This window comes from Brachycentrus maculatus, unplaced genomic scaffold, assembly GCF_059751285.1.
Source record: "Brachycentrus maculatus isolate JH-2025_06_01 unplaced genomic scaffold, ASM5975128v1 h1tg000604l, whole genome shotgun sequence".
Taxonomy (NCBI): domain Eukaryota; kingdom Metazoa; phylum Arthropoda; class Insecta; order Trichoptera; family Brachycentridae; genus Brachycentrus; species Brachycentrus maculatus.
This window is the reverse complement of record NW_028281343.1, coordinates 153,712-175,492: the sequence shown is the minus strand read 5'-3', so window position 1 is coordinate 175,492 and position 21,781 is coordinate 153,712. Positions and strand designations below refer to the sequence as shown.

Sequence of the window (21,781 nt, the reverse complement as noted above, 5' to 3'; positions counted from 1 at the left end):
GCGTGTATGGATTTTACAACAATACTGCATTTAAATTTTAAATGCTCAACGGATTGTTATTAAAACAATCGTTGCATGATTAATTTTTTCTATTTGTATTTTTATTTGATTATTTATCCATTTAAACATTTTTTTATCGCGTAATAAGCCTTATTTAACACGCTGAAAATAAAAATAGTATTCAGGTACCTACTGTATTTCCAAAACATTTTTATTTATTTGGTTTTTATCTTCTGTACTGTACGAATTTGTCATTTCACTTATAAGGAACTTTCATTTTAACTAACTAACTAACTAACTAACCATCACGCCGCTTCCCCGCAGGGGTAGGCAGAGAGAATAGAGCGCCACACCACTCTGTCCTTGCAAACATTCTTCGCCTCTTCCACGTTCATGCATCTCCTCATACATACCCGCCGATTGTTACGACTCCTAACCTGACCACTTTCAAGTATTTGGCATACCTGATCGTGCCATGTTTTTCTCGGTCTTTCTCTGCTTCTTTTCCCATTAACATTCGCCTCATAAATTTGTTTTACCGTTCTTCCTCACTCATTCGTTCTACATGTCCAAACCATCTCGACACACCTTTCTTAATTTTATCGATAATGCTTATCTCAGCTTTGCATTCCTTCCTTATTTCACTATTCGCACATCTATCATACTTCGTTTTGTCGCACATTCTTCTGAGAGATCGCATTTTGACTACATTCAGTCTACTATCATCCTTCTTCTTTCAACATGAAAATGAAAGTTCCCGATATTAGCTTGCTTTATTGTGTTTTTTTTTTATGTATACAAATATCAATTTATTACTGTTTTAAGGCAAGCCTAAATGGCTTGTGTAAAAATAGAAATCATGTAGTCATAGAGTGAATTCGAACCTAAAGACTGAATCAGAGTGCACTACACTAATCACGGGACCACAAATCGACTGTATTTAAAAAATAAAAGAAAATAAAACCAAAATTTTACTTATAGAATGCTTGTTTCGTTTACGGCATATCTAAAACCGATTATAATTTTATTAATTGATTCGGCAGTCACTTTGCGGTAATATTAATATAATTTTTTATTTAATTTTCACCTGGTACATATCGCTTCAAATAGTGGTATTTAAAATCGCTTATGCTTTTCCTACATAGACGCGAACGTAATTATTTCCATCGTCTATTCCTGGATGTGGAAGCTTACTGTTTATCTTCGATATTACCTTAATTTCCTGTTTTTCATTACTGAAAATTCTAGTCTCACCACATATATTTTTAGAGGAAATCATCCAGCGCTAATAAAAACACCTTTAGTAACTTCCGTGAAAATATTTATATTTAGTAGGAAATACCGACGTTTGAGTTTAGGATACCCGACTGGTAACAGTTTATGAATTAAGAGCAGGTATTGAAATAAAAAAATTAAAAAAATATAAATACATATATATATATATATATATATATATATATATATATATATATATATATATATATATATATATATATATATATATATATATATATATATATATATATATATATAATAAATTGTGATATTTGCGATGCTAATAATTTCTGTTTCTAAAAATGCCTGATTCTAAACAAGCAGCAAATTGGGGACAAAAACAAATTGTATGTATATCTTTCATTTATCTCATCTTAGATATAATGAAATTACGATTATTCAAGCGTGTAAACGTTTTATAGACACCTTAGCACATGACAATCTATTATGTTATCAATCTAATATAGATACACTATAAATAAGAATGTGAACTCGATCAGCATCATTGATAAACGTTAGCACGTTCTCTTTGTTCCCGCTCTTTTTCTAAATAACTTTTTTCTGACATGTTCATGATTTTATCTGAACGATGCCGTTTACCTGCAGCACTCCCTCCACTTGTAAAACGAGTGAGTGCACGACCAACATCCCAGCGCTGTGTATTCAACCGGCCGGCCCGAGGTAGCGCGGTCGCGTTCGTCGCGAAGCTGAACCTGAAAGTGACTGAAAATATTCATCAGACAGAACTTGTAACTAGTCCGCGCGACTGTGGCAACCGCATCGAAGCGGTTAAGTGCAATTTTGACAGTTCCGTAGAAAGGCGTGTAGCATCGGTATTGTGTTGTTTTCACGAACGGACCCCGTTTGGGAGTTAACCTCATCCGTGCAGATGCCGAGCGCGGTTAGTTAAATGACCCAGTTTCGGACGTGTTTTAACGTGGGAATTTCACCGTATTATTTTCACGCATGACTATGTTGAAAGTAGGTACTGTACCGACTGTTTGTTAGCTGCACTCGCGGTCGATTAATTACCAATTAACGATTAACTTTAATTAAACTGCATTTTCAGCGTGACCCTTTTGAACCTATGTTTACATGCATGGTATAAATTTCAAAATATTGTTACTGAGAATATTATTAATGTCCGCCTCCTTGGTTTAACGGTTAGCGTGTTTTGCTACCGTGCTGGAGGTCCCGGGTTCGATTCCAAGGGGGGGGTTAAAAATGTATATAAGTGATTTTACACTCTAATATTTCTTTAATATTACCCTGGACTGGTCCCTGAAGTGCAGAAGTGATCACCTTGCCTTCGTGTAAGTAACGATCAAGATAACACTGCGTCAATATTATGCAGTGCCCTATGCACCAAAAGGTGCGTATAAGGGCTAGAAGTATATTATTAACACATTATTTTGATGTTTAAAAATATGTGTTTTTTTTCATTACATTAAAATCAATATATTTTTTAATGACTCCATGTGCTAAATCTGTATGTTTTTCTTAAAGACAACAAAACAATAAATATAATAGTTTTCCCACTTATTATTTTATTTGACTAATAACCAGTATTATATTATAAATTGCACCGTTTTACATTAGTTTATGTCGCCAATCCAGTGGAAATTATGAAGGAGAAAAAAAACAATAAAATACTTCAACTTTTTTACTATTACATCATACTCTAATTCATAAGATTTTATCATAAACAACCTTATTTATTTATTTATTTATTTCAAACGCTACGAATAACCCTTATAACATTCATCATAAATAACATAATATAAATAATATTGATAAAAATAATGTCGGAAGATACATATATGTATGTATAATCATTTTATAACACAGCGTTATGATTATTTAAAAAATAAAGTAAAACGATAAAAGGAAAAAAATATATACTTAATACAAAAAAAAAACACTTAGGTTCAATTTGCAATATAGTACATAGTTCAATTTGCAATATAGTAAGTCTTTAATATTAACAAAATTTAATATACGAAGAAAGAACTCGGAATAAGGAGTAAGTAATAAATAAGGAAGCAATAATAATTAGACAACTAAATTTTGATAGTGAAAAAACTCGACAGCTATGTTTTAAATTAGCATATTCTCAATTTTGCAATATCTCGTTGCTATTTTTTTTTCTATCCATCTCAATATGTCATATGCTTAAGATTTCAAGTTATACATGTATGTAAATCGTTAAAATATTTAAAATATAACATAATTTATTTCTATTTTAATGTCATGTATTTTATAATATGCCATATCTTATTTTTTATCGATGCCATTTAGTATGTATGTCCAGTCTATGACTTTTTTTTAAATATTGAATTTATTATTATAATGCACGTGTATTTAAAAATGATAGTGATTCGCCAATCTACTGTAGAAATTTTGCGAGTCAAAACTTTGAATTGCCATTGTAATATTTATTTATCGGAATATTGACAGTATTACCAACTGTTTCCGGGGCATTTAAGTAATTCTCGTCGTGCATACTACTGCATTTTCAACTAAAAATTACTTAACACGATTTCTTAACTTTTCAAAACTTGTTTGATGAGATCCACAAAGGTTTTGCAATATGAGAGAAATAGGTAAAATCTTTTTTCTGCCTTTTTTTTAAAAGAAATTTTTGTGAAGCTTTTTCTGTGAAATCAGTGAACCAACCATTCATTACTTCATAGTGTGTTGTTATAGTTGAAGGAAGATTTTTATAGAAACCTCCTTTTAGATACATTCAATTATATGTACTTTACTTATTTGAATTTAATAATGATTTTGTATTATTTTTATATCAACCGCCTTCTTAAATTGTAATAATTTATTCTAATCTGATAATTACGAAATAAATCATAAATATCTTACGTGTTTATCCATAAAAATAACAATTACAATAGATCGTACATAAAAAAGAAAGTATGTACGCTAGGGCTTGGAGTAATTTCAAATTAAAACTTACCTTTACGTTAGTAAAAATAATAATTTTACCTATGGATAATTCATATACCACCATTATCGTAAAATACTACCTCAATGGCGCTTCGTTGTGATAAAAATGTGTAAAAAATTATTATGGAAATGATTTACAAAACAAATTCCCTTTTTATTTTATTTTAATTTTAACGATCATATGACTCACACTGTTTCTAACTGCTGATGGGAGAACACTCCATGTCATCGGCCTCGCATCAGCAAAGGCACGCTCGCCAAATTTAGTGGGTTGGTTAGATCACTTTACTCATGACAGCTGTAGCAGCCGATCGAAGTGCGAAACGTCTATCAACCAATTCGTGTGGAATGCACAGCTATTTCAGATACTCTGGAATCGTATTATATACACCTAAGGTATTTCCATTATAACTTATTCATGGTAGTGTAAATATTTTGATTCGATTGTATTTTCCATATTATTCACAATATATTTGCGCAGTTTTTTTCGTAAACAAGACGAATGCAAAGTGATAGATCCCGCTTTTCCAGTATTCAAATTAGACTGTATGTATACAATCTAAAAACGATTCCAAAAAACCGTTCGTGAAAACATTGACTGACCGCAGAGGATAATTTTATTATGAATTAAGTCATAAAATGTGCAACTATAATCTAAACTGTATCACGTATCTGGTTTTAATCTTTTTTATTCGCACCACATATGCCTGCGGGGGGGTCTTGTGTCGCTAATCGTCAATTTTGAATAAGCAAAAAAAGGTAGCAAGATCAATAACGCGTGACATAAAGAGTATGAAATATTTTTTTTTTTAAGTTTTCGGTACCATGTGTATTAAACCTTTTTTTGAAGAAGTCGATGTGCTAAATCATGGGTCGGCAACCTTTTGTTGTAAAAGGGCCAAATATTTTTCATGGGGATCAGTGCGGGCCGCACTTGCAGTAGGTATACATACAATATTTGTGTACAAATATTTTAGTTTTAAAAATAAAACGCTAAGTGTATATTTTAACGACATTTATTGTATTTAATAAAATCAATGAGATTCCCTTCGCTCCCTTTCTCGCTTCCTTTCACTCGATTGTGTATAATATCGTCCGTCATGTGCGTTGCGGCGAGAATCTCGCGGGCCGCACCAAGATGTCTCGCGGGCCGCATGCGGCCCGCGGGCCGCAGGTTGCCGACCCATGTGCTAAATCATCATTGATATTTAGATAAAAACATTGCATCATTTGTCTGAAAATACAGTATGCTTCCCACATGCTGATATACTCGTATTAAAATATTAATTTCTTTTTTGTTATTCTATTTTACATGATTAATAAACTGATTTTTTGGAACACCGTGTTACAAAAAACACTGCGTTAAAATATCGTACAAAAATACAAGTTTTTTTTTTAACACAGGTATTTAACCTTTTTTATTTATATTTATTTATTTTTAATTAATGTTTTATTTAGTAAATACCACTATTTCTTAAAATCTACTGTGACACGTGTTTCGATGCATTCCGCATCATTTTCAAACACCGTATAAGTAAAACATTAATTAAAAATGGATAGATTTTACCACAAAGTGACGAATCAGTAAATGAAATTATATTTATTTAGTTTAAATTCTCAACTTTTTTAAAACTATGTTCTTTTAATTTTTTTTACTGAAATGTTAACAATGTTAGCGTTTATAAAAAAAGTAATTAAGTGATAATGATTAAACACAATGCTTGCTTTAAAGATTAACATTAGCTTTAGCTATGTTTAAATGAAATAATGTTATAATAGAAAAGTTTCGAGTTAGTTAGGGGTTTATATGTTTTGTAAACGATGTGGTTACGATACAATAAAAATTTGCTTCAAGGAGCAAATGATGGTTCTTTAGCTAAAGTGTTGTTTTTGCATATTGAAGAAAAGGTATTGTTTAATTTTTTTTTTAAATAAACTAAATGTTTTTCAAATGGAGAAAAAACATTCAGGTTTTACCTAGAAAAATCTGCTGCACGGTAAAAAGTTTAATAAGTGGCTTCATTCATAAGTGCTTTCAAGAACGTCATAAATCAAAAATCGACAATTTTCAGTTGTACATGTTTTCGGAATGCCCAGAAAATGTACTATATCCCAGCAAAAGCGGCATATTTTTAACTTAATATTTACCCGCTACATGGCAGAAAGTGTTGTTTTTGCATTTTGAAGAAAAGGTATTGTTTAATTGTTTTTTCAAATATACTAAATATTTTTCAAATGGAGAAAAAACCTTCAGCTTTTACCTAAAAAGATCTGTTGCACAGTAAAAAGTTCAAAAAGTGGCTTCATATTTTTGTTTAATAAATTGTATTATAATATTTAACATTAAAAACGCTCTCCTGAAAAATCAAGTATTTTGATTTATGACGTTCTTGAAATGAGTGAGCGATTTATTTTTAATACATTTTATTATATTTTTAATCTTTAAAAACGATCTCCTGAAAAATCTTTTTTTTAATTAATTTAATTTGACGTTGTTGAAAGGAGTGAGCGATATCTCCTACGTCACAGAATAATACCAGAAAGACTATTAAGGGTATCGTCTGTAGCATTTTGAGCCACGAACCACGGGGGATGTTTTAGGGTGGATAAAGGCCACAGTGTATGAATTATTTTACATTTGCTCAATGGGGTTTTTATTTAAAACGCGTTATATCATCAATTTTACTGTGTAAAAGAGAGTAGTTAGGTGTGTAAGATCATGAATTCAGTTACATTACATTGTTACACACTCAAACCCAGGAAATAGTGTCTATCTACCTTCACTTGTACTTCTTACATGGTCATGTAAACACTGATTGTCTTAAAATTTGTGGACTGTGGGTGAATGCAAGTGTGTACTCTATGTTTATTTATTTTCTATTACGTATTATGTATTTGTTTTTATCTTTCTTGTATCAGTGAAAGTGACTGGCAAAAGCAAAATTACCGTTAGTATACAGACTCGAATCTATGTAAATAATATATTTTACAAATCGTTTTGATTCAATGTTGCAATGCGTCCAGACTCAACTAACCTTTTTTTATTTGCTTTTAAAACATTTAAAATCTTTGAGTTAAAATGAAATCGAATTCATAAGCGATAGGCCGGTTCTTCCTCATATGAATTTTGGTATATTAAAAAAATGTTTTTAAAGGAATAACCCGCAAAGCCTCTACTGATAGAGGTTTATCCGCAGGTAAATGTGAATAATACATCACAAACACCAGCCTGATTAAAAATAAATCTTTCTTTAATTTATTTTGCAATTGGCGGGAACCGAACCGGTGACGCTTGTTTCGCAGTCGAGCGTTTACCTATTTACGCCACGGCGCCTTGACATATTCAATTCATATTTGTCGTGTTTCGCTGGGAAAAAAACTGCCAAACAAAGCTGCTTTCTCTGGTTGCCTTATCCAACTTTTCTAGTCAATATGAATAACACTTTCACGACATTTGTCATTTGACTTCAAACAATTTGTCGTGAACTTTGCGCTGTACATAATAATATCATATCACGCTTTCAATTACTTTTTTTTAGAACTGTATGTATCCACATCCATCGCGAACCCACATTCAAATGCATTTACCGACTTGAGTGCCACTTTTGCGAATAACCTCTCATCTTTTTTTGGTGAAAGAACCTTTCAAATACTGGCCAATGATTGATACTAGACATTCTCTACGAAGGTAATCACGGTGCTCTTATTTTACTGACTACGTGAATTATTTTCAACACTCTTTCTCTCTTTCTGATACTCCCACACGATATCCAACTGTTTTTAAAATATGTATTTGATCTTAATATTAGAGTATCAAGCGGAGTAATGCGTACAAGGCGTCGAGATTAGAGATGTAACCAACAGATAATTTTTACTTTTTTGGTTGCTGGATTAGAAAGGTATTCGTTGTTTTTTCTTGATTTATATTTCTTTCAAGCTCATGTTTTTGAATTTTCAAATATATAAGGAGCTAGGTACATGTAATACCCTATTATGCTCTAATTGGCGTAATTAGTTTTAGTGATCGAACGCAAAAACCGAATGAATTAACGATTGGTTTTAAAGAAGTCGTTATTTATTAAGGATTTATAATTCGATTGGCCATGTTAGTTGGCATATCCGGATTATTAACAAGTATGCCATATATTTTTTATTATTTACTAAGCCTTCACTCGTTTACGAATGATTTTTGCTCTAACAAACAAAATACATTGTAATAACATTAAATAAAGGATATAAGAGGAGATAGAGATAGATAGATAGGAGATAGAGATAACAACAAAAATTAAGGAAAATATAAAATAAACTATTCGCTGTCATAAATTAAACCCTGAAGAGGGCAACATGTTGTTGCCGAAACTAGTTGGTTTATAAAAATGTGAGTGGATCAAAACACAAAGTCTTTTTATTTCTCAAAATAATATAAACTATTCGGTCTACATTAATTAAACCATATTTAAATATTGATGATAAAAATTATTGTTACCTTAAATATAATATACACACATAATAAATGTGCCACATGTGCTACAGTAAAATAAATTTAATTTTTTTGAAAAAATCGTGAGTAAGTACCGCAGGGACGAGTCCTAAATTAAGGGAAGGAAAATGTTCTGTGTTGTATACATACCATTTTTACTAGTTAGAGGTCCTCCAAGGATGTGACTTCGTTTGTGAGCGAAGACATATCCGTACATCTTGTTTTACCGTTCTTTCCTCACTCATTCGTTCTACATGTCCAAACCATCTCAACACACCTTTCTTAATTTTATCGATAGTGCTTATCTCAGCTTTGCATTCCTTCCTTATTTCACTATTCGAACATCTATCATACGTCGTTTTGTCACACATTCTTTTGAGAGATCGCATTTCGACTGCATTCAGTCTACTTTCATCCTTCTTTTGTCAACTCCATGTTTCACTTCCATACATTAGAGTTGGAACCAGGACTTCGTTATAATATAATAATATATAAGTGGGTATTTGTAGGCACTGCGTCTAAGAATCTGACCTATCCATTGGCCTCGTTGGTTTTCAAAAACAGTATGGACCACTTATCTTACGCTGGTATCTCCTCATTTGACGAACTCTCCGCTTAGTAATTTATTTCACTTTTACAATATTATGTTGTATTTTTCTTCTGTAGCTAAATATTATAATTACCCAGGGCTTTAATTCCAGATGGAAGCTAAAAAAAATACTACGTTATGTAGTAACTTTATCATTACTTTGTTATTTATTATTATTTTTTAATTCGGTGACTTAAGCTTCTCACAAAACGAATCGACGACCTATTTCAGAATGTTGAATACTTCAGAAATAAGGGTCTAGAAGTAAAGTTATCGACTCCACGTAGTTAACACGTTATCGAAGATGAAGAAGAATTTGCAAGTCTGGGCATTTACGGGGCTGACGACCGTCATAGGCTGGTTTAAGTGATCGCTTTACATAGTGTAACAAACATTCATTCTTCTTCATGTTTGATGTGATGTCAAAAAATAATATGAAAATATCTCCTGTAATTGGAGATAATCCAGATTATGTGAATAAGTATTTGGACACACTCAAAATGTTGTAAACACGTTATCGGTCTACCGTAATCGACCACCACATTTCGCTTCCGCAAACCGCTTTATTTATTTTTGTTGTTATATGAAATTATGATCTGATTGATACAAATAAATTTACTCATACTACATTACTTTTCAAAAAATATATTTACACATTCTTTCATTTCGATGTTTTACAAATTAAATACGCACTCTGATCATTTCAGCAGTTTTTCGAAGGCGTGCCTTCAATGAATTCAAGATCGAAACTGAATAAACCAGAGTTTGTCCGTTAGTAATTATTTTGACGTAATATAGGTACTGCAAATTGCTTATTCTACACCGAAAATGTTCGTAAATGAGATAAGCCGTTGAATCCGACGATTTATTTTGTGTGTTTCGGTAACGTTTTCTTGTAAAATATTTATATAACGCTCAAACGGATAAATGGTTTAAGTAGAACAAGAGAACGAGGTTCATTTAGAAGCACGTTCCGTTTTCGTGGTATCGTGAAAGCTTATCAGCCGCCCACCCGGCCCGACCGGTTTGTAGAGAAATGGGCAGCCGCACTTACTTTCATTCTTGGCTTGGCTGCGTGATGCACCGCGTAACTGTACACTGTATAGGAACTCTGGTTATGTAAAGAGATTCGTCCGATCAGCGATATCGACACTATCGGAGCCTAGTCGGGCTCAGGTTTCTTCACCAGATCATTCAATCTTGGGATTCACTTGTGCCCACTCGTCCTGTGGTCACCAATCCCTAGATCGCGCATAGACCTAACCAGAACGCGACTGTTTTAAGTGTATTTCAATATCTTGTATTATATGATGCTCTTAGAAAAGTGAAGACAGTAAATAACGTGTAATATATTAAGTTCGGAAAGTGGAAATAAGTTGTGTTATGATTATTGCGCAATATACCGCATACTCAGTTAAAATGAACACTCGAAACGTTCGTCCCTCTTCAACTTTTGAGTAATAGTTGAATAATTTCTACAACTAAATCCATCTTCAAGAAAAATGAAAGGTGATGCTGAAATATGTATGGATAATAGCAACGTAATCATTTATCGAGTGGTTTGTTGACATAACTAAAAATAACCCGTTTCTTTAAAGTGCTATTCTATTCATTGCCTTTTGTAATTGTTTCATCGATAATACGATTTTGTAAACTTTTATTTCAAGTGTTGAGAACCCGTTTTAAACAGTTACCATGGTGAACAAGAACACTTAAGGAGAAAATTTATTAAATGATTAATTAAAATTCGCTACCTACGAGAAAGATACTATTACTCTCGAACTTTACTAGGCTTGATTTTTTTTAAACTTCTGTTTATGTGAGTTATTATGTAAAAATGTATTTCATTACTGCAATAACCAGATTTTATTCGCGTAAACTATCAAACATCATGAATAATTCAAATTAAAAAACAAATATAAAATACATATTGCTCACTCCTTTCAAGAACGTCATCAAAAAACTTGAATTTTCAGGAGAACGTTTTTAAAGTTTAAAAATATAATACAATGTATCAAAAATAAATATCAAGCCACTTATTGGCATTTTTATTGTGCAACAGATCTTTTTAGGTAAAACCTGAAGGTTTTTTCTCCATATGAAAAATATTTCGTTTATTTAAAAAAAAATTAAACAATACCTTTTCTTCAAAATGCAAAAACAACACTTTCTGCCCTAAAGCGGGTAAATATTAAGTTAAAAATATGCCGCATTTACTGGGATATAGTATATTTTCTAGGCATTCCGAAAACATGCACAACTGAAAATTGACGATTTTTGATTTATGACGTTCTTGAAAGGAGTGAGCGATATGTAAAAACAATTGTTATAATTATGAATTTTACTAAATAACCTAATACAAAAACAACGTATTCATTTCAAGTACATGTATATAAATAATGATTTTATTATGTATATAAACAATAATATCTAAAAACATATTTTGGAATAGCGTTCATTGTAACATTCGATTAATTTTTTAACAAATTCGCAAAGAAAAAATATTATAAATACTAAACAATTGATTCGTTTAGTTATACATACTCTATAAACCGATAATGACGCATTCGAAAATAATTTCATTCCAAATAACTAGTCGCTAACACAATAATTCTCACGCAAAAGTAATTTTTGTTGTGTTTATATTTACATTGGTATGTACTAGAAAAAACGGCTCATTTAAATTTAATTGAAATTCTTTGCATACCTACCAATTATTATCTCCTTTTTTTATATTTGCAGGTATGTATAAGTATGTTTTATGATGCGCAATTGACTAAAGCTCATGCAATCTATACCGACGTTGATCTATTGATCAATTTGGACTTGTAGCGTGGCGTGTAGATAATGAATAAAGGCCGGTGAATGGTGATCTTTAAATCCTTGAGAAATATGACACAATATTTCCTGATTCTTAAGCTCTATATAAAAAATAATAATAATAATCTTTGCTTATGTTTTTTGTTGTTGTTTGTTGTTAAGTCGGACTTCTTTGAGTTAACCCTTTGGTTACCAGGACTTTTGGGTTACTTCGCCAGAAAAACCACGACTTAAACATAAATAATTCAAACATAAAATGTGTTCCATAATTTATAAACACTCTGTGGCATTGTTTTATCTTTGGCGGGATGAAAATATCTCTCAGATTTTATTTAACTACCTGTATGCAACGTTATAAAAAAATTACTAACTAAACGACTAACAAGTAAATGCTGCTCGCTTAATGTTCACCTCCTTTTTACGACGTACGCACCGAAATCAAACCACTCGTCGACATCCGGTGTGGAGAGAAATAGTGTAGGGGTGCGTGTATATAACAAATATATAAGATGCAATAAATGTATTTTATTTGTATCAATTTATTACATATCGTTTATTAACATTGACACGTAAAAAGGTATCTTTTTGAATAATATCGCAGCTTTACACAACTCACTTTTCCCGGAAACCGTACCGAAAGCCGATATATCAGATTTTATGTATTAAATGTTAAAATCAATTACTGATTTTTAGAGTCTACTAAATTGTATTTTATTATTTAAAAAAAACACATAAAAATTAAATTTGTGACAATTGTTTCGCCTTGTTATGGCATTTTCAAACTAATTTCACTTTAAAACCAATGAAACAATTGTCACAAATTTTATTTTTATGTGTTTTTTAAATAATTAAATACAGTTTAGTGGACTCTAAAAAAACAAAACGCAAAATCTATAAATATATCGGATTTCGGTAACCAAAGGGTTAAGTAGGAACAAAAATTATATTTCAGATTTTTTAATAAACCACTTTCACGTATTTTTAGTGTTTACGAGTGTAGTTTGTAATATTATACATTTGCAATAATATTAAACAAATATTGAATTTGTCGCCCGTCACATGTACCAGGAGAACAGGACAGAACAGTGATTGTGCAAGTGAAGTGCGTTACTCGGAATCGTATTAGTCGACTGCGCGCTCACCTCCTCGCGACGATGCGCTCCTGGTGATGCTATCCGCAGCATGCTCGTGATGGGTGGCGAGAGCACGTTAAGAGTGTAGTTTGTATAATTTGCAAATATTAAACAGATATTTAATCTGGCGCTCGTCATATGTACCAGGAGAACAGAACAGTGATTGTGCAAGTGAAGTGTGTTACTCGGTATCGTGCGAGCTGGCCGCGCGCTCACCTCCTCGCGACGATGCGCTCCTGGTGATGCGGCCCGCAGCATGCTCGTGATGGGTGGCGAGAGCACGTCCATCCTGTCTGACATGTGGCAGCTGGTGACGCCCTACTCGGGAGTGCTGCTGCTCGGCCGACCGTCGCGCTGGCTCCGGACACTGAGATATTGTGGGAAGACGTTGCTGCGACGGCACCGCAGCATCATTAGGAAGCTTCGGAAGGTTACTTATATTTTTAATCAATTGATGACTTTGTGATTTAAATTTTTTAAATTTAAATTTTACTTGATAAATACCACTATCTATTGTGACACGTGTTACGATGCATTCTACATCATTTTGTGGAAAGACGTTGCTGCGACGTCGCCGCAGCATCATTAGGAAGCTTCGGAAGGTTACTTATATTTTTAATCAATTGATGACTTTGTGATTTAAATTTTTTAATTTAAATTTTACTTGATAAATACCACTATCTATTGTGACACGTGTTACGATGCATTCTACATAATTTTGTGGAAAGACGTTGCTGCGACGTCGCCGCAGCATCATTAGGAAGCTTCGGAAGGTTACTTTTATTTTTTAAGTAATTGATTCGACGGTCACTTTGTGACAATATTTACCATTATTTATTTAATTTTGACTTGGTAAATACCACTACTATCTATTGTGACACGTGTTTCGATGGATTCCGCATAATTTTGTGGAAAGACGTTGCTGCGACGTCATTGCAGCATCATTACGAAGCTTCGGAAAGTTATTTATATTTTTAATTAATTGATTCCACACTTTGTGACAGTATCTATCCATTTCTAGTTTAAAATTTACTTGGTAAATACCACTACTATATATTGTAACGCGTGTTTCGATGCATCCCGCATCATTTCGTTGATAAACATTGCTGCGACGGCACCGCATCATTAGGAAGCTTTGGAAGGTTACATATATTTATGATTTGATGGTCACTTAGTGACAATATCTATCCATTTTTTATTTAAATTTTACTTGATAAATACCACTATATATTGTCACAAGTGTTACGATGCATTCCGCATAATTTTGTGGAAAGATATTGCTACTAATATTTTAATTCATTGATTCGGCAGCCAGTTTGTAACAAAATCCATCCAAAATCCATATAAGTTTAAATTTTGCTTGGAAAATACCACTATCTCTATTGTGATGCGGGTTTCGATGCATTCCGTATTATTTTTAAACACCGTATGTGAAACAAAATTTGACAAAAAAACAGAGTTGTTTTCTTGGAACTTTCCGTTCTATGCACTTTTTCAAAGGTTTGCGATTTTCATAAAATATTTCTATTCTACAATTTATTTACTAACTAATTAGTAATCAGCATAAACGTGCCTTGATTTTACTTCATTTAGCTAATATATAGTCACCGCAAATAGCTTAACTTTCTAACGATCTACGTAAATAAATTTTCGTTCAACTTTTACGCATAAACACGTCAAATATTAATTTTACAAAACGAATCGAATATGTAATACTTTTTTGTGAAACATGTACGGGAAGGCAATATAGACTGTTCGTGTAATTTTCGGTATGTATTTTTTAATACTTTTTTTCATGCATTGCTACGATGTTCTAACACGTTTGTTGTGATGTTACGATATATTTTGACTCTCGACTGTATGTCATAATTTCACATTACTGAGATGTTTTTTCAATACGCACAATTCAAATTTCGCACTTTCGATGTGATCATAAATCAATTTGTACGACGTATGATTTTTTTCTTCTCATTTAAATACCAAACCTTTCTAGTTTCATAAATTGTTATTCATTAATCATTCGCCGGCGTTATAATTTAACGTACTTTCTAACATCTCACCTCCGAAATAAACTTTCTTTACCGACTGATTTTACATTACGTAAATGTTATACCAATCTTCTCAATCGACACAACTTAAAGGTCATCTAATGGATTTAATGTTACGAGTTACCAACGAGTTAATACGTACACGGGTATGCAACCCCGAATGTCCTAGCTATTTCCGCTATCACTTTTTTCCTACCATCTCCTATCATTCTATTTATTTATTGATTTGGCGTTTAATTTGTAGAACTCCATTTTAATTTATGTATTAATTTTAAATCAAACACAGATTTTTTGAGTCTACTAAGTTGTATTTTATTAACAAAAACACATAAAAAATTATATTGTGACAATTGTTTCGCCTTGTTAGGGCATTATCAAACGAATGTCACTCGTTTGATAATGCCCTAACAAGGCGAAACAATTGTCACAATATAATTTTTTATGTGTTTTTGTTAATAAAATACAACTTAGTGGACTCAAAAAATCTGTGTTTGATTTAAAATTAATACATAAAATATCCTATCATTCTATTTCTTTTACTTTACTAAAATATGTTACACTCTTATATCCAAGAGTCTATGGCGCAGAACTGATCACCTTGTCTTCGTGTAGTTGAAGATCAGGTTAATAATTCGTTGTTTTGCACGGTGCCTTATGCATCACTGGGTATATATGGTGAATAGGGGTTATATCGAAACCGAATATATCGATCACTTAACTAATTTATCGAACCGAATGAAATTTCTAAAGATAATAAGTAGAGATCTGCAATCACTATATATTTCTTCTACTCTATGTTTTCGTTCGTTCAAAAAAACATCAGTTTGACAGCTGGTTTTCTTATAAGCGCAAATAACTGATGTTTATTTAACTTTTTTTAATGAAGATATCTTTTTAAAACGTCAAACACAAACGAGAACTATGATAAACAAAGCGAAAATTGATGGCGGATCTTTTTCAATGTTTTTCTTTATGCTAAAAATCAACGTTGACAACATTTATAGAATAGACCTATTAGTATCTGTCAGTAATGCGATGATTACATTATTTAAAAAAAATAACTTCTGTATAATACCACTCAATGAGTTTTATTTCATTACACACGACTAGTTTCGAAAACTACAGAAGTTTTTATCTACAGGTGGAAAGTAAAACTATAATTACATCGCAACATCTTGATATGTTTAGATATGTAGGATATAGTTGTTTTGTAACTTTTCTTAAAGTACACAAAATAATACGACTCACAGCAACACCAAACCGATTTTTAACAAAGAAATCATAATTATAATTCACGAGTACATAACAAAATACATGTGGAGCCGATAAACACAATTTTGCCCATATCCAAATTAACCAGCTGCCTGACATGACATGCCTGTAAATAAAATAGAACCCAATCAGGGATCCAAAATAAATTCTGATAAAAAACTTTATGGAAAGATATTTGTGTTAGTGATTAGTTATATTTTCTCATTTGTTTCTTTTAAACATGCTTCTTACCTTTTTTATATGCCTATTTATTATACCTGTATATTGTTTGATAATTTTCCCTGAATTAGTTTTGTTTAATTTTAAAAAAAATCTTTTTTGTAACTTTTTTGTGTTTCAGTCTTGTTAACCTTAATCCCATGTCCGAAAATGAGAAATGGAAATTACTCATCGGGAATATTAATATATGTATGTATATATATATATATATATATATATATATATATATATATATATATATATATATATATATATATATATATATATATATATATATATATATATATATATTTATATGACTTATATGTAATATGTTTTGAAATAAATAAATAAAAAATAATAAAGCCAGCTAGGTTTTATTGTCCTGCTAATATTATTCTGAAGGCGATACAGTAAACTTTACTTGGATTAGTAGCAAAAATTAACCTTGATTTTATGAGGAATTATTGAATTGTTTTCCTCAACATTTAAAATCAATTGGCGATTTGGGTCGTTATCTGTGATAATTATCTCAGACTCGTCAATTTTATTTTTTATTTTTTCATTATTTGCTATTCAAATCTAAATAATTATGGGTGGTACATACCCAAAAAAAATATTTAGACCATCTGGTTCATCTATGATTTCCAGGTGACATTTGACGTAATATCTTTTTTTGTTCAAAACACCGTTTTTGTATTGAAAAAAAAAATCTTCGAAATAAATATATGGTTTTGAAAAGAATGCATTAGTTAAAGGTGCATTAGTTAAAGACGCGTAGCGGGGCCGGTAGCATTCTAAGCTCGAACATTTGAGATCAGCCTTAAGATTATTTAATTACGAGTATATTTTATTTCACGTGTTTACGCGTTCATGTCATCCATCTAATATTAATGATGATAGTATGTTGATTAGTTTCCTTCAGGTAAACAGTATAGCGGTAAAATAGAAATAATGAAAAAAATCTTTGTATTTTGCAAACCGGTTAACCAACTCACGTTGAACTTCGCAATAGCACAACGCATTATCATATACATAGGCTAAAGGTTGTGTGGGACAATTTTAGAGGTCACATTTAATCGTCCCTTGACCAAAATTGGATCCTCTCATTTCGAGATAGTTGAATAACTGCGTGGAGTAGGTGGCAATCGCTAAATTACCCCATTTTTTCTTCAGGGGAGTAATAAAACAGATTTACGGCGGTAATTTTCCATATTATTTATGTGGGTTATTAACACAAATATATACAAAAATTTATGATTTAAATGTGATGAATAAAAACTATTCATACAGCATAATTAGCTATTCAAGTAAAAACCACAAAAACGAAGCGTTTTTATTATTATCATTATGTCGGTTAATTTCGTAAGTTCGTGTCCGAAATTCATAGGTGGAGGAGATTGTGGTTGTCTGTTTTTTGTTTTTTTTTTTTACATGTTGTATTTCCTGAATAGGTGACAGTATTTTGTGTCAGAATCACGTCAAACGCGCTTCAGATTAGTCGTTGAAAAAAATCAAGAGATATGTAAGGCTTTAAGAGATATGTAATTGAACAACTTTGTTTTAACCAATTATTTATTATCAGTACACAACCTACCGGTTTTGACAAGAACCTTGTCATCATCAGGGTTTATTAAATTCTAAAACATTAAAAACATTAAAATACTTATAATTAATTACATTCCCTTACCACAAACTCCGTAAAAATTCTTAATGTTAGGTTTATTATGCGTTGCGTAGCAACCTCAAATAACGACTAATGAAATCACCCAAAAAACAGTATGAAAAGATATGTAATGTTTTACGAATTTAAAAAAAGACCGAGGATTGCATCTGCACAAAATATCATGCAGAATTTGGATGCTTTTACTCTCTAATAGTGTTTCCAATTTATGATTTTTGACATGGACAACTGACCTCGCTCTGGGCTGTCTGTCTTCCGTCATTGATGATGATATTTTAAGTGCCTCAATGGAAAATTACCCAAATGTTATAACCGAAGAACTTGTATTGATAAGGCTGGTCAGCAACATGCAACTTTTTGTTCTCATCACGAATGAAAAAACTTTTTTTTCTGTATGAATTTTTCACGCTATGTAGTTTTTTTCATGAATTGATTCGGCAGTCACTTTATGGTAATATCTATCCATTTTTAAATTAAGTTTTACTTGGTAATTTTCATTAAAAAAAGCTATCGTGACACGTTTCTCTATGCATTACGCATCAATGATGCCGAATGCATTTGTCATAATAGATTTCAAGAAATAGTTGAATTTAAAATATTCAGTGATTCTCTGTCACGAAACAATTTAAGATAAACACCCCACTTATTTTGCAAATTATAATGAAATTTAAGATATTTGCCTAAAGTTGTTTTGCATGAATTTGCATCTCCCATCCTTGTAGTATCTCAGGTCCGCACACTTATCAACAATTTAAGTCAGTATTCACATACCCAATGTTTTATTCGCTACAAGCATCACGACATTAGTTGAAAATCGCTGAAAATATGACTTTCTTTTGACGACATTGTCCAGGTTATCACTTTAGATCATCCAACAGTAATCACCCGTCATGCTTTCATTCCAAAACCCTTGATAGCGATTTTCCATCGTCTTATTATAATTAATCCACGTATTATAAATTTAGCATTGTTCAACTAAAAGGAACAATCTGAACCAATTCTCATAGTATAACCAATACAATATAATCAATATTTTGCAATGAAAGTTGTGGTTTTTACTTAAAAATATCTTGTCTTACAGACCTTACTTACTTACTTCCATCGTCTTATTATAATTAATCCACGTATTATAAATTTAGCATTGTTCAACTAAAAGGAACAATCTTAACCAATTCTCATAGTATAACCAATACAATATAATCAATATTTTGCAATGAAAGTTGTGGTTTTTACCTAAAAATATCTTGTCTTACAGACCTTATTTACTACTTCCATCGTCTTATTATAATTAATCCACGTATTATAAAGTTAGCATTGTTCAACTGAAAGGAACCATCTCATATTATAACCAATACAATAAAATCAATATTCTGCAATGAAAGTTGTGGTTTTTACCTAAAAATATCTTGTCTTACAGACCTTATTTACTACTTCCATCGTCTTATTATAATTAATCCACGTATTATAAAGTTAGCATTGTTCAACTGAAAGGAACCATCTCATATTATAACCAATACAATAAAATCAATATTCTGCAATGAAAGTTGTGGTTTTTACCTAAAAATATCTTGTCTTACAGACCTTACTTACTACTTCCATCGCCTTATTATAATTAATCCACGTATTATAAAGTTTATTTTATTTTATTATTTAAACTTCATGTACAGAAAATAAAAAGTACATTGGCGGGCTTATTGCTAAAAAGCAATATCTTCCAACCGACCAAAGACGGACTAGTGATATTGATCAAAACGTTTGATACCATATATAGCCGTTTGCAATCAGAGGGTAGATAGTACTTGAACATTTAAAAAACATAAATTACAAATTGACATTTAAAAAAAAACATAAATTACATATTGATATACCAATTACCAATTAACAAAAGACGATAATAAGGAGGGCAAAGGAAGAAGGGAGTTTAGGGAAGGAGGTAGAGGGAGGAGGTTTGATCGACAGTTAGGATTCTAATGACAGATAGTAATGTCTCAGACGTTTTTAAAAGTTAGCATTGTTCAACTGAAAGGAACCATCTCATATTATAATCAATACAATATAATCAATATTTTGCAATGAAAGTTGAGGTTTTTACCTAAAAATATCTTGTCTTGAAGATTTTTATTCATAAATTTAACAATTTTAATTTAATTTTACGAACCTTTTGCGTCTTGAAATCACGTTTTTGTTACCGGCATTAGTGCACTTTGATTTTCCGTCTAATGCGTCATTAGCGATTACTTTTTAGCAACGTGCTTTTTGCTCGAAAAAAGTTAAAATTTCAAATGCAAATATTTTCTTTACACTGTTTTATTACGTGTCAATTTTTTAAAGTTTAATATTTATTTGTCTGCGTCTTAATCTCTGATAATATCTTTTTATGTGTTAGTAACGATATTTTTACTCTATGATACTGGTTAACCCTTTCCACTCTGACCATTTTTTCTCATAACTGATCAGCTACTCTGATCAAAAATTGCGACGTTTTCCTACCATTAAAATACATATTTTGGTTCCCTAATTTTGGGACGCTCTGTCTGGCAATTCGTATGACCATGTTAATTAAGATTAACTGTATTTATCTGAAATATTTTTAGGTAAAATATACTTAAAGTTATACCTGCGCCGGGCCAGACATTGTGGCCCACGGAGCTGCCTACTAGAATTATACGGGCCAGAATGTCTTGCCTACAGAGTGGTAAGGGTTAAAGGTAATATCCTTAAAAAATCATTAAGTCTTCAAAATTGATTAAATAGATTTTTTTGAGCCATCGTTATCGATTTCACCTTCATCAATTACATAGATGGAATGTACCTATTTCGAAATTAAAAACAAAAATGTGATATTTATTTATTTTTAGTCATCGCTTAAAATAGTTTATTATAATATATGTGACACGTGTTTACGATGTAAACGACGTCATTTTTTCACTTTCTATAATAATTATAAGCATCGAAACACTTGTCGCATGAGAAATACATTTTACCGGTCATCACAGTGCTTTACTTAACGTCATACATATATTAATACAACTCATCGCAGTGTAACTATCGAATGAATTTATTATAAATAATGTGCTGATAGTAAAAGGTCAATATTATTCTATGCTACTAAAAAAACAGTATTCTGTCTTTTCTACAAAAGTAGTTTTAACGATTGTTTTTCAAACATAAAATTAGTAAATAACGTTTCCTTATTCTGTCACCCGTCTTCGATCTGTCATTGTGTCATAAATTTTGAGCTTATCTAATATTGACTAGGAATTGGAAAAAAAATGTTTTCACTAACAACAAAAACCAACTGTCAATGTTGCATTTCTTGAACGA

The 21,781-nt window shown here is 31.5% G+C and overlaps 1 protein-coding gene across 6 annotated transcripts in view; it reads left to right on the top strand.

Annotated features, from left to right (window-relative positions):
* The window catches only part of LOC148301116 (protein fem-1 homolog CG6966), a 141,186-nt gene that overhangs the window by 92,042 nt on the left and 27,363 nt on the right, over positions 1–21,781 (top strand). Inside the window, exons 1-2 of one of the 6 annotated variants that reach the window (XM_088273793.1) lie at positions 1,940–2,176; positions 13,108–13,685. The exons of 2 other annotated variants lie outside the window; for them this stretch is intronic. In XM_088273793.1, coding sequence (XP_088129919.1) covers positions 13,512–13,685 — 174 coding nt within the window. In that variant the 5' untranslated portion in view covers positions 1,940–2,176; positions 13,108–13,511. Of the gene's footprint in view, positions 1–1,939; positions 2,177–2,232; positions 2,261–13,107; positions 13,686–21,781 lie in introns of those variants that run through there. 3 more of the 6 variants (XM_088273792.1, XM_088273798.1, XM_088273797.1) reach the window with 3 other exon arrangements.